The 15,545-nt window shown below is 34.2% G+C and overlaps 1 protein-coding gene across 3 annotated transcripts; it reads left to right on the forward strand.

Moving 5' to 3' along the window:
- The first annotated feature begins 4,188 nt into the window (after window positions 1–4,188).
- On the forward strand, window positions 4,189–14,127 carry LOC140055056 (digestive cysteine proteinase 2-like). 3 transcript variants are annotated; one of them, XM_072100232.1, is made up of 9 exons: window positions 4,189–4,289; window positions 5,066–5,205; window positions 5,616–5,762; window positions 6,395–6,427; window positions 6,630–6,818; window positions 9,587–9,749; window positions 10,264–10,375; window positions 10,681–10,783; window positions 13,276–13,372. In XM_072100232.1, the coding sequence occupies exons 1-8, from the start codon at window positions 4,205–4,207 to the stop codon at window positions 10,775–10,777; spliced, it is 966 nt and encodes a 321-aa protein (XP_071956333.1). In that variant the 5' UTR covers window positions 4,189–4,204; the 3' UTR covers window positions 10,778–10,783; window positions 13,276–13,372. The 3 variants fall into 3 exon arrangements, with proteins under 3 accessions (XP_071956333.1, XP_071956332.1, XP_071956331.1); XM_072100231.1 differs by lacking the exon at window positions 13,276–13,372 and adding an exon at window positions 12,905–13,186; XM_072100230.1 differs by lacking the exon at window positions 10,681–10,783 and having other exon boundaries at window positions 13,276–14,127.
- Window positions 14,128–15,545: the final 1,418 nt, after the last annotated feature.

Genomic DNA, 15,545 nt, shown 5'->3' on the forward strand with positions numbered 1-15,545 from the left:
GTAGGGCCATTACACAATCCAAACCCAGGTGCGTCAATCAGAACTATTAAGTATAGTTCGCATCGTTGATCGGAAATAAAAAATGCACCTTGTTTTCCCTTTTATCACAATCAACCATAGATGGTACATTTTAAGATCATTATTTTTAAAGTAATATATACGAAGTGTTCTTACAAAAGGTCAAATATTTTATGGATATTGTCTTTAGAAAACAATGTATAATTCATTTTAAAAAGCCTATAAAACCACTATATTTACACATATTTTTACGTTAATCTTTTTTTTGCATAGATTTGCTTTACTACGATTAATTTCGACGCTGCTGCTTATGCAGCTTATACAAGAAGAGAATCGCTTTATACTTGGTCTGGTAAAATTCAAAAAAGAAGATTTGACATTTTTAACACAGGATGATCTAACGAGCTACGTATATACAAATGTAGATTACCACCGTATTTGTGTATTTAACTAAATTGATAATTCTCTTTTCAATTTAATGTACAAATATATTTTTTTGCGTTACTATGTAAAATGTTATATTGTTGTTTCAAATGAGCATTAATTGTCCTTTACTGTTTCGTAATCATTATCGTCTATTTTAATAACCGTTATCCTCGTTTCTCTAATATAAAGTATCCGTAATTTTATTATAGTTATAGAGATCATGACTATCATCATCGTCTATATAACCGGTATCACTATACTTGTTATCACTATAAAATTCAATGTTACACTTTGACACATTATACAGCTAAATATTCAACTTTGACATTTGTTAGAAGCATACTTACTTCAACATCCCCACTCTCCCAAAAAGGAAAACCTACCAGTGGCCAACAAGATATACTACACTAGACATAATGTCATACCGTATAACAAACAAGAAATAATTAACAAAAGCAAAAACTGAAAACAAATTGAGTATCTAGGCCTACTGTCATAAAGTTTGAAAAAACTGTTAACATGTAAAACAATTAAATAAACGGGTTATTTTAAAATAATGTATACTTCAAGCAGTGACAAGCAAAAAAAAATTAAAACAATTGGAATTTTAAGTTTATGTAATTTGTTTCTGTTATTGTTGCAAATTCCATTTACCAAATTGTTTATCCTTTGCATTATTTTATTTTTGATGCTAAAATAATTAATATCAATTAATAATTACTCAGTCAATACTTTGTGTGACAATTGAATCTGTATGATGTCGTCTGATCTTGGTAATTTTATTAAATAATATAGTCTGATAATTTAATAACAATCGTGTATCACATTATTGATGAATTTTATTACATTTTATGATATTACAACTGCATGCTTTGATCCTACCCTCTACTCGTTTTGTAGTGTTTGCGTTCAATAAGCGACTTCGATAACTCCAAGGTCAATCAGGACAAAAAGTTCCATCTAGCCCCGAGTCTAGCGCGACGATGCAAATTTACATCACTACGCTAGGGCCTGCTAGATGGAACTTTTTGTCCCGATTGATCTTGTAAATATGGCGCCATCTGGAGTTATCACAGTCGATTTAATGGTTATATGTAGGCCTATACATATTCAGAAAAGGAAGCTTCTTTGATTTTTGTTTTTCACTTGTTAACCTAAATCCGATTCCGTAAACAATTAGAAATCTTATAAAATAAACAATTGAATATACAGCTCTAAAATACAGAGTAAGTTATATTATACATTACACTATGATTCATAGTTCATCCTTCATATAAATACAGTATACTAACATTAGAGAGGTTTCGCAACGCTACAAATACGATAACGAAAACGGATTTGTCACGCACACGTATTCGTTTTCGTAAGCTAGTAACAATCTTGTTTCACATGGCAACGATTGTAAACCCTATGCTATTAATAATGCTGCAACGTGCTCCACTAGTAACCACGTGTTGATAATCTGTTTAGATAATATTTAAACAATTGTCTTCCTTATTTAAATGATTCTGTTTAGTTTTAGTTTCATATTTCACGTTCTTACTAAGTGTAATACAATAGCACTAATTAAGGTAAATATTAACTCTTTAAAGACGCGAGGTTTCTACCTCAAGTGACTGAGGCTAAGAAAGAGAGAAATTATATTTAACATTAAGCAGGCAAGCAGGCGATGTATAAGTTTTGTTTCTTCTATATATAAATTATACTTAATTATGACATAGGCGAGCACAATGGAAAAACTTCGGGACAAATCTCAGCCCTAGATACCTACCTCATTCGTCTCATCTGTACCACGAAACGTAGATTTGATAACATTAGTACTTGCTATTACGATATCGTCCCATATTTCTATCTTAGGAAGATATTATAAAGGGTTTTAAAACAAAAGGTTTGATTTCATCGGCAGATTTTCAATCGAACGTGGTGGCGATAGCCATTTTAATTTTTTTATTATTTTCTGACAAAAATAAAAATTATACTGCAAATTATAAAGATCAAATTAAATATATTTCATAAAGCATCGGAGTATATTGTGGGGAATAGTGTATAAAATTACATCAGGAGAACTGATGATAAGAAATCGAGTGAAACCCCGATAGCCTAGTAAGCTGACAGGAATAACTGTGATCTATGTGTCCCGTTAGGACCCTGGGATACTTCTGCTTATGTCGCAAGCCGTCTAAAACGTCTTTCTTCCTAGGCCGAAACGGTCCACCGTGTCGCGGAAGTTAGTTTAAAAAAATATTTAAAATAAATAATGTATTAATTATACCAATTAGGATGGTATTTATTTAAATAAACGCCCAACACCCATATAAAACATCACTTATAATAATAATCACCACCCCCTCCCTCAACCATCTAACAAATGCCGCCCCCATCCACATTCAAGTTCAAGTTCAAGTTCAAATTTATTCACATAATGCAAACATATACAAAATATAAAAGATACAAGTGGTTGGAAATTAAGTAAATAATAGTTGCATTATGCCTGGAGAATACCATTTAAACCCCAAGGGGCTTTAAGCCTGGATCCACCAGAAAGAATAAAAAAGTTAAAAATAATAATAATAAGCATAAGGTGAAGGTTAGCTACTGACAGACAGGGACGGACATGTACGACGATACAAACACGACAAGGACGACAGGAAGGACAAACTGTATTTATATGATTTGCCTAATTAAATCTAATTATAAGTTATTAATATGATCAAAATAATTAATTTACTTTATATTTTGATATTAGATAAGATTTGTAGTTTCTTTTTAGAGTATTATTTGTTTTGCTATTAGTTATTGACGGATTAAGAGAGTTCCAGAGTAGGGGACCGGTATGTAGTATAGAGTTAAGTATTTGCTTACTGCTATAGTTTTTGGAAATGTAGTTGTTTGCGTTCCTAGTGTTATATTTGTGTAGTTCGTTATTTTTAGTGAAGAAACCGTTGAAAGTGGATGGTAGTTTGTTCTTTGAGTACCTAAACATGAAGAGGGCAGTTTGCAATTTATTAATTTCAAAAATGTTTAGGGTATTTAGGGTGTGAAAAAGAGGTTTAGAGTGGGAGAGGTATTTTGAGAGAGTGCAAATGCGAAGGGCCTTTTTTTGGAGTTTGAAAAGTTTGTCTATTTTGGTTGTTTCCGTGCTGGTCCATGGACAGAGAGTTCGATGTTTTGAGTTAGTGGCTGCCCATGCAATGTTGCAGTAAAAGAGATGTGGAAGTATTAGAGTATTATATAAAGAAAAAAGGATGTTAGACGGAAGAGTGAATTTAAGTTTATTTAGTATGCCAAGAACCACACTTCCTAATTTACATTTATACACACAACATTGTATTATATTTATAACACAATTATACTATTAGCCCCCCCCCCTTCTTTCTGATTTGGATTGCCTCTCTGATTCTACGCTTGAATGGGCTAGAGTCTCTGTCAAGGATTTTAGCCCCCTCCAAGTCGATGATGCGGTTTTCTTGAGCTACATGGTTTGTGATGGCGGATTTGTGGGTTTCGGATGTTGATTCTTTACTAGTTTATTACTTGTTACCACTTTTTATATCTATTAAAGGGTTTTATTTGATTATAAATGTTACCATATTATTAAACTAAAAAAATAAACGTATTCTTCGAGTAAGCACCTCCCTCAAATGAACTCCTCCCCATCACGCGTTATATCACATGACTACTGAAACCAATTATTTATAATTATATGAGACTATTAGACGTTGTCATTCAGGTTTTGCATTTGAATCTGTTCGTACGAAACATGAAGATATTTCTCTGTGTTTTACTTGTTGGTGTTTCGGTAGCAAAATCTAATCCGAAATGGGAGATGTTTAAAAAGACGTTTGGTAAGTTGAAAGTACTGTAATTTATATTTGGTATAACAAAAGAAAGCCCAGATGATAATTAAATTGTATATGTTTATGTCATTTTGAAAATTTCCAACGCGAAGTTTGCATCCTAGAGGAAATTAATGTATCTTCTTGTATTCTTCTTAGAAGTTTAAACATTAAAAATGTTCATTATTATCAAATTTGTTTTAACATAACTTTTGCCATATTTTGCCTGTAATCGTTTGATCAGTTTTGTCTTGTATCGTATGCAATGAAAAAGAAACTACTATTACTTTTAAACTATAGTTCGTGCTATGATATATTATTTGTTTTGTTGTCGTTCACTTTTAGTTATAACAAAACAAGGCCATATACATGGCTGGCCCAGTCGCGTGTTAAAATTTGAGGTGATTACTGACCGACCGACCGACATAGTGAGCTATAGAGTCGCATTGTACGCGACTTAAAATATAACCATGTGTCTTTTAGTTGTTTGCAATACAAATAATGATTTAATTTGTACAATTAGGAAGTGTGGTTCTTTTAAACAAGGCCATATACATGAATGCAGTTGCGTGCGCAACTTTGAGTTAGTGTTTACCGACCGACAAACAGACCGACCGACCATCAAACCAACCGATATATGTTAAAACCGTTTCCTACAATGTCTACTTGGCTTATTCCATTTTGCATATTAAATGGGAAACCCGCCATAAATAATATTGGTTGTGAATCATATTGTCCTAATGATTACTGAACAAATATCAAATAAATGCGTTATGTATTTCCAGACAAAGCATACACCGCAGAAGAGGAAATATACCGCCGATCTGTATTTGAAGACAACCAGAAGTTCATTCAAAAACACAACGCCGAATTTGAAAAAGGACTTCACACTTATACTGTCGGTATCAACAAGTTTGCTGATCTGGTAAGTATTTAGGGCGCTATAAAATTAATTTACGCTGAAATTATGTTACAATCATAGCACCCGAAGGACATACCATGAATTATATTTTTATCGACTTCAAAGTATTATACGTATGAAACGCCATGTGTGCCAAAATATTTATCCTTTTAGAAATATTAATTCGATTAAGTAGGCACCATGGTAGGCATAATTCGATTTCCACCACAGCTTAGTTCACATTGTATGTTGTATACTGGATCTACTTAACATTACATTAATGATTTAAACCTGGCTAATTCAACGCCGTCTAAAAATATATTCTAATTCAACAAGGAAACGGTAGGCTTATTTAAGTCGTATAACTCGTATTACATTTCCCCAAAGTTGTTTCAATTTGGAGTAGACCTAGCTATACGGTATTTATTTTGTAGACGGACGATGAATTTGTTTCATTTTTCCTTGGTTATTTAAAAATGAACACAACTACAGGAACAATGTATCAGGAGCCAAGTAATTTTAAAGCTCAAAATGCAGTAGACTGGACAAAACGGGGTTACGTCACACCTGTAAAAGACCAAGTAAGATTTTTGTTTTGTTTTTTGTTGGTTCTTCTCACTTTTATTTCTTCAACAATGTTGATGAACATGCTGTTCTGAACACAATACAGGCCTATATTCCATTTTTATACCTTTTAAAACTAGTTTTTAAATGTCGTTTTCTGCTTTTAATTTTATTGTAGTTTCTATACCATTTTCCCCGTCGTATCATGCGTATTGGTTTTTGTACACTTACGCGTGCATGGTTCCCCAAAACGCATCACGATGACGTAAGCGCAACGCATAATTTATAATCATTAAGCGATGCCGCTTGTCATTAGTCGATTCGCTTGCGTCGGTGCTTGTGTTACGTTCTAGTGGGTTACACGCAACGGCAAGTACTTTGACCAATCATAAACTACTATTCGTGTTATTCGCGCTTATGCTTAGCTAAATTACTGTTTACGTGCGTCGCGTGTACGTTAATAGTGAGTTTTAGATGTGCGACAACAACGATTAACTCATAACGATATTGCGTTTGTGTAGGCATGATGGACATGATGGTGGGATGGTGTAAAAACTGCTGTCACAAATTTTAACAACACAATTTGTAATCATTTTTTATTTTTATAATGTTTGCATATTACATTGTTTCAAATCTTTTATTTTTCAAGAAATATTGCCAATCTGGTTGGGCATTTTCTGCAGTAAGTTGAAATTGTTCTCTATTTACTAAAGTGTTAGACATTTTGAGATCGTTATGATTATTGTATACTAATTGTTTTCGTTTTTACGTTATGATCTGTTATGATACTTGATTGAAGCTTTTGTCTTTCTAGTTACGCTTTAATTGTCTTTAATAATTACTGTTTGTATTATACAAATCATACCATTTTTTAAATACTGTAGGCTGGTTCTGTAGAAGGTCAGCATTTCAGGAGATCCTACAAATTAATCTCTCTCAGCGAACAGCAACTTATGGACTGTTCTCGAGACTACTCCAGTTGTTACAGTTCTAGGAGATATCCGGACGACGCTTTTAAATATATTAAAGCTCAAGGTATTGAATCAGAAAAAGACTACCCATATAAAGGACAGGTACGGCCAGATGACATTTTTAAAAACATGTATACATAGAACGTCACAATGAGTAACATAACATACTTTTAATTTCTGTCTACACCTATCAAACAAAATGTGATGTGCCCATATGGACACGAGGACGTCACATCAATACCATATTTGGGCATATCATTATCATATTCGGGCACATCACACTATTTTTTTAGTGTAGACAGCTTTAGAGAGTACACATCAAATATCCATAATACTAATCCATGAAAGTAAAGTATCCATTTCAAAACAGTTCTGTATGTCAGCTTTTTATATAACATCTAAGTAGGTTCTTGTAATTTCATTCAGATTTATAGAATGAAATGCATAAACTAGGCCTGACTGCACCTAGCCGGCGCTAGTTCCGTTTCGCACCTGTTACTTATTTCGACTCAAAATGTGTAACTTTATCGTGAGTACCACACCTTAGAATTAGGCCTCAACAATACTTTTATGAAAGAGATAACACAAAAAGTAACAAATAAATCCTTTAAATTGATGAATTTACAGACGTGTTTCTCCCACATCGGTTCGTGAATTTTGCATACTCCATGTTCAATGTTGTAGTTTCTATGGAGCGCCAAAAAAGCAATCATAATAGAGGACTAAAAACTCAGTATAATGCGTATATTTAATGCATTTATTGGTGAAAATTACGTTCAATTTTAACATATTTTGTCAATGTCAATGCAACAAAAATGTTAATGTTGATACTGTACATGGTTTTCGCAGTTTTCGTTAATATTTAAGAATGAAAATCGACAAATTCATCATCATAATTACACTCTTAGTCTTAGGCCTAGGTTAGGTAGTGATGCTGATTTAGGCCTAGGGTCGACGGTTGATATTTGAAAACAGCACATTATTAGCAGTAAAATGTTACAGCATTTTATTGACAAAATATATTAAAGTTAAACGTGTATTTCAATAATAGATGCATTAACAGAAGACGCATTAGTTTTTAACCATCTATTATATTTGCTCTTTTGACGCTCCATAGAAACGAAAATAGTGAATTTCGAGGATGCTAAATTCGCGAACGGTATGCGAGAAACATGTCCGTAAAATCATCAATTTAAAAGATTTATTTGTTGTATTTATGTGATTCTTCTTCATAAAAGTACTTATGAGGCCCAATTTTAAGATGTGGTATTCACAATAAGTTACTTAACAAGCTTGGAGTCAAAAGGAAGTCGAAATAAAAACAGGTGCGAAACGGAACTAGCGCCCACCTGGCCTAGGCTACATTTGAGATTGAAACGTATGCCTAGGATGGGTTAGGAAATATCTATTTATTTTTTTATAACATCTAGGCCAACAGAAGGTATTTACCTCTATAGCCTACCTGACCGCACATTATTTGTTTTGGTATTTATTTTTTATCAGTCTGCATAATCATGTAATTTGGTAATTGCATCTTCACTCTCGACAGAACAAAATTGCAAGAGATCGCTAAGTGTTGTTATGGTTGAGGTTGAGCATAGTTCCGGTCTTCAACCGCGGTTGATAGCAATTCACCGCGCTTTCACTGGAACGCGTGTGCAAAGCCACTGGAGTATGCGCAAAACTTTGTTGTTATGCTGTCGTTTAAGGCGTCGCGCTTCATCCGGTAAAATTGGGAATTCACTGCGCTTTGTAGAGGGATTGACACTTAATCTTAATCTTCCAATCAAATGACAGGAATCTAGTTTGGCGTTATATAAAGCGCTTTAATTATCAATCACCATTAGATATCTAATTCCAAATGACATGTGAATCTTGATGCGTAATTAACCAATCAAATTGCAAGAATACAATCGTCGGGTGTATACAAAGAATATATATCACAGGAATGAGTATTCCGCGATTTTTGCATGAGAAATTTGTAACAGAGAGCTCCAGTGAGTGATGCCTGCTGTCATAGGGGCGGATGTATACATACTAAATAAGACTTGATTTAATAGATATTATACATGTCACATTAAATAGAATTATGATAATAGTTTTTGCAATTGTAAACTATTTTATAATACATATTTATTAACAAGCTAGTGTACATTCACGTTTAATTACAGACAATTATTTACTAACATGCTTAGTTAGTTCACAAAAAAGGCCTAACACAGCAACACCAAAAATCAACGAATCGTTACTCAGCACGGCCTATTCTTTACCATTGCCGTGTACTACTCTACGCCCGGTAAATTAAGTATTGTTTTTATGATATACATTAGTATAAAATACATGTTATTAATAGGACAAAATGTTAAATGTTATTAACATTTATTTGTTTTACCAGAAACAAGTTAAATATAGGAATATTATTAAACAATCCTTCGTGAAAACGCGTAAACACCAACACGCCCGGTCACGCTATCGTAGCGCCCGGTTGATAAAGCAAACTGTTTATACGGTAGTTTTTACTAAATAAATTGCATAAAACGAACAATTAAATATCCAAATAGTATTTAACATGATGTTGGCATGTAGTTGATAACATTTTTTATCATGAAAATACTACCGGTGGTCTAGCCTTTGATTATTGAAACCGTCACAAAAAGTTGTATACATCCCAGATACATCCACACTTATGGCGACGCCCTACCACATGGACAATATTACTGTTACAGGGAAAATCGCAGATTACTCATTCTTGTGATATAATATTCTTTGGTGTATACTAGGGAAGAATGACTTATTCAGTATTTCACTTTTACCTCATCAAATCTATGACGACATTACATAGTGTTCTTAATTTATTTTAAATGTTGTAGTCTGGGGTATGCAAGTACAATGCTAGCCTAGTTGTTGCTACAGTTACCAGTTATGGACACGTTTCTAACAATGAAAGATCACTAATGAGCGCTGTGGGTTCTGTTGGTCCAATCTCGGCTATGATGGATGCTCGTTCCTCTTCATTCCGGTCATATCGTCAAGGTATTAGTTTAAGTATTTTATCGTCAGTAATGCACTATGGCGAGTACTTCATGCCTTCATCAATCATTATGCAATTTCCGCCACGTAATAAAAGATAAAATAAAAAAAGAATTAGTTTAATAATATAATAGTAGGCCTAACTATGTAATCAGCGAGTGTGGAGGAAAGAAAGGAAAAGAGGAGAGATAGAAACAAACTGTTTGTTCTAGCATAGAACTTGAAGCTGGCATAAGGAGTTGAACAACTGTACGATTTGAATATACATACATTTTTAAAATGGCAATACTGGTATAGCCTAATGCTATTAAATTCACAACTTGTAAATTATACGTATTAACGAAAACGATTATATTATGCCAAAGCCGGTTTCTTGTTGTATCTTAGTCTGTCTTTAAAACAAATTATTGCCTCGTGAATGTCTGCACATGCGCACTTTATTGTTGTACTAATTATCTGATTGGTTAGAAAATTAACCGATAATTTTGTTATGGCTGCTAAAATACGGCCTTATTAGGAGTTTACTCTGATCCAAGATGCAGTCGCACATATCTGAATCATGGAGTCTTGATTGTTGGTTACGGTGACGATCTTCAATCCGGTAAACCCTATTGGTTGATTAAAAACAGGTGAGTATAAGATCATTGTACACCCTGATAATATAAGGACCAAGTTTTAACTACAGTATATACTATACTGGGATATTATGAACATAAAGCACTGTGTTGTGAAAATAGAAAACCAGACATATACACATAGTAAGCTATTACGAAAGTAATTTGCCAGTCATCAAAACTACCGCATGTGATTGATCAAATTATGCATGTTGCGCATACATCTTTTCAGTGACGATATAGAGGGCGCGAATTCCTTAATTACAGATTTCTGAAACAGTTTGCCACATATTTACGGATAATTTTAGAATTTCTTTTAGCTGGGGTACTTCTTGGGGAATGAGAGGTTACTTTAAGATATCCCGTACAAATAACACGTGTGGAATTACCACTAGGGCCAGCTATCCAAGAGTTTAATTTTAGGTAAGTTAAAATTAGTTAATTATTTAGTTATCCCACCCGCTCGATTAAAAAATGAATAAATAAATCGCCTTCTTAGTTTTAAATTATGGATACGGCCACAACTATGCAAAAGAAAAGGAAAAACCAAAAACCAAAACAACTGCAGTTTATAATAAGTTAAAAAGATTCAGCAAAGATAATTATGGCGACGTTAACTTGATAACAGTGACATTACATTTTGATTGGCTGTTTTAAGCACCCGTTCTTTGTAGGCTACCTGTATTTAGATTTCTCCAGTATTATAAGAAAATTTGGTAAATAAATATACAACATCACATGTATTTCATATTTATCTCCAATTATCATACCATAAACAAATCATTAACATAAAACCATGATGCGGGCACCACATGTGATCCAACAGCATTAGTAGAAGCAAAAATAACATCAGCAGCAGCAACAACAGCAGCAGCAACAGCAGGAAAGCAACAGCAACGACAGTAGCAGCATCAATAATAACAGCAGCAACAACAGTAGCAGCAACAACAGTAGTAGCAGCAACAGCAGCAGCAGAAACAACAACAGCAGCAGCAACAGCAAAACAGTAGCAGCAAAAACAACAGAAGCAGCAATATCAGCAGCAGCAGCAGCAACAACAGTAGCAGCAACATCAGCAAAGGAGCAACAGCAGCAAAAGAGCAACATAAACCACATCAGTAGCAAGAATCATAGCAGCAACAGCAGCAGCAACAACGGCAGCAGCAGCAACAATAGCATCAGTAAAATCAGCAACAACAACAGTAGTAGCAGCAACAACAATAGTAACATCAACAACAGTAGCATTATCCCCTGTAGCAGCAACAGCAGCAACAACAGCAGCAACAGCAGCAACAACAACAGCAGCAGCAACGACATCAGCAAAAACAGCAGCAGTAACAACAGCAGCAACAGCAAAAGTAGCAGCAGCAACATCAGCAGCAACAACAGTAGCAGCAACAACAGCAGTAGCAGCAGCAACATCAACAGCAGCAACAACAGTAGCAGCAACAACAGTAGCAGCAACAACAGCAGTAGCAGCAGCAGCAACATCAGTAGCAACAACAGCAGCAACAACAGTAGTAGCAGCAGCAGCATCAGCAGCTACAACAGCAGCAGCAACAATGGAAGAACTAATGTCAGCATAACTCATTCATTTCATCTTTTATTTCGGAAAAAATAATACAGCAGCAGCAACAATAGCATCAGTAAAATCAGCAACAACAACAGTAGTAGCAGCAACAACAATAGTAACATCAACAACAGTAGCATTATCCCCTGTAGCAGCAACAGCAGCAACAACAGCAGCAACAGCAGCAACAACAACAGCAGCAGCAACGACATCAGCAAAAACAGCAGCAGTAACAACAGCAGCAGCAGCAACATCAGCAGCAACAACAGTAGCAGCAACAACAGCAGTAGCAGCAGCAACATCAACAGCAGCAACAACAGTAGCAGCAACAACAGTAGCAGCAACAACAGCAGTAGCAGCAGCAGCAACATCAGTAGCAACAACAGCAGCAACAACAGTAGTAGCAGCAGCAGCATCAGCAGCAGCAACAATGGAAGAACTAATGTCAGCATAACTCATTCATTTCATCTTTTATTTCGGAAAAAATAATACAGAGTACAAAATTCTCCATAGGTCAAGAGCAAATTAGTGTCTACAAGAAGTAAACACAAATAGTAAATACAGCATCAACTAATAATGCTATCATACTTTGGACTAGAAAACACACTTCATCTGCAAAGAAAAATTTACTTAGGTGTTTATCAATCTTGATATAATAACAAATTTACAACCTACACCTATAATACATAAAGTCAAGCCGTCAGACATGAATGAATGAATAACGATTAAAACTTACTCATTTGGTTTTTGTATTTTTGTTGCAATCAATAATCTTTTGTTTAATTCTAGAAAGTGTGTACGGTCATTAAAGAGTATAAGCGATATATAAACAGCAGTTCAATTATGCAAATCATAACCCACAATGCATTTAATAATAATAATTTATTTGGAGATTACACTTTTACAACAGTGGCACTCGACCAAATGGAAGGTGCATCCAAGAGAAATATACATTTTATTCTTTTTTCTTCTAGATTTACATTTTAGGTCAATTGTTATCGACGATAATAGGTAATACGTACATTTAAAAAATTCAGAAGATATTGTGATTTTGAAGTGGTTAGCAGGCCTAGTAAAATCATCTAATTGTTGGAAATGTAGAAAATGTAAAAACAACGCACACACATATTATTCTGAGGCACGCGTTCAGGTGATGGTAATGCTGAAGTGACATGTCGAATGTAGGAAGATAAACATAGATGATTCTCTAAACTAAAAATTGGAAGCGTAATGGTTTTTTTTTAAAAATATAGGATTTGCATAGTTTTAAAAAGCTCTTATGATACGTTCGATGTATTACTTCGATAAAATAATAACAATTTTTTGTTTATCTTTTCAATCATAGTCAAAATAAGTACAAGGGTATGCCAACGTTCCATCTTTTCTGCCGACAGAACACGGACCGCCAACAATGTTGCAAAATAAACACTATTGGAACGGTTAGTGACGTATCAGGACGATTTAGCCAGCCAACCCAGATCAGAGACCTCAGTTTTAATTTGATTAAACCCGCTGATTGGCTGTGACATAGATGACCTAAGCATTATAATACACTATTTCAATTTAATCACCAGGCACCACAATATAAATAAAATCACATCAAAAAGATTCACACAAAAAAACGGTGCTTTGTCATATACTGTATTTAAAACTAAATTATGGCACATGGTTAATAAATACATGGTCAAATGCGTAATTTAGTATTGTAACGTAATTTTAAATTTTCGGAGGTTTTCTGAAGAAGAAGATAATTCAAATAAAAATTACATTTTATTAATAATAATTATGAACTACTTAAAACATTTCCTAAAAAAGTGAACTTTCCGTAGTCCGATTTTAATCAAAATAGTTGTATTTATTTATTTTTTATTTTTATTTATTAAAACATATTTAGGCAGAATAATTCAGAAAAGAAAAGTTCACAAAAAGATCACAAATTTCTGTATGGCAATATCTTGTTCTCAATCACTCGATGCAGATGCATCAATAGAGTAATATTATATTGCGCATACGATTTCTAAATGTTGTTGATCTTGATTAGCGGCAACATACATGGTGTTCAAAGAGCATGTTTGGCAACCGTGCTTTTGCATAGGATAGCTCGGTGGAAACTCGTTTGATGTCACCGTCGATATAATATCCTCCTACTTATTTTGTCCATGATTCAATCATCATTTAGTTTCATATTATAAATAAGTTATAAATATTAAACTATATAACTATTATATCAATACGTTGTCTCTTGATTGTTTACATTTTGTTAACGGTCTCTTCAATACTTAATATCATAAAAGTACATATTTATGATTGTTTTATGATTAGCTGCTGTTCTAAAAATGTTAATAGGGACTTGACAAAACAGGACGGGAAGCCACAGGACGGTGCTCATTAATAATGAATGAGCTTCAACAAAGTGGGCGGAGCTTAGCGTGAAATTCCGTCGTAACTTTTTGAAGACGATAAAGTTCGAATTTTACCGTTTACGGATAACGACTAGAAATAATGGCATATAACCTTAAAAAGACAGTTCAAATTAAACTTAAAAGTGGCATTTTCGAAACTCTAAATAACATTTAAACTTCTAATTTAATTGTTTAACGAAATAACATTTTAATTGGATTAAAATGGCTGTGTTAAAAGCAATACCTTTTGCGCGGCGTTTGAATGCGATGCCTCTAGCTAGGAAGGCCTATGCTGTATCACCAGAGCCAAGCGATTCAGAAGGGCCCCGCGCCGCGTGACAGGGGAGGGAGAGAGATATACTGGCGGTCGTCGTCTACGCTCAAGAGTGCCTATTATTTGTACATGCACGGTAACATTTGGCAACATGTTTGGTAGGCCTACAAAAAGTCTTTAAGAAAAAAATTTACAATTTTGATAGAATAGCGACAATATTACTGTAATATCGTGGCTATTCCATACATGCGCTGCCAACATTAAACAAGGCCATATACATGGCTGCAGTCGCCTGCTCAAGTTAGTGTTTCAACCGAACAATCGACCGACCAACCCACATAGTGAACTGTATATAAACAGGAGATTGTGTTTGTTACAGAGCCATATATATAGAGAGAGTTACGACTTTGCGTTCACGGATTTTAGAAAGTCACGTGGTGTGCACGCCGGCCATGTTTGTGTCCAACTATGCTTATGTAGCGTATGGAATTCGAGTCATTTGCTTAAAAAATGTATAACATTCACAAGGCTTTAAATATCGAATTTAATATCAAAACAATCAATTTGTTTAAAGGTTTTTGTTAAGATAATAACGAAATCATAAAGTTACTGCGAACATGATTTTAAACAACAACATGTAAAAACAATGCATTACTAGCTATAGAGAATCCCTGTACAAACTAAACGCGCACGCGTAGAGCGTGCATGGAGCGCACAACCAGAGCCGTTCCGAAATTGCTATTTTTGTTGTTTTAAATCATGTTCGCAGTAACTTTATAATTTTTTTATTATTTTAACAAAAACCTTTAATCAAATTGATTGTTTTGATATTAAATTCGATAATTAAAGCCTTTTGAACGTTATACATTTTCAAAACAAAAGACTCAACTCCATACGCTACATAGGAATAGTTGGACACAAACACGGCTTCTAATCCAT

This window comes from Antedon mediterranea, chromosome 7 (assembly GCF_964355755.1).
Source record: "Antedon mediterranea chromosome 7, ecAntMedi1.1, whole genome shotgun sequence".
NCBI lineage: Eukaryota > Metazoa > Echinodermata > Crinoidea > Comatulida > Antedonidae > Antedon > Antedon mediterranea.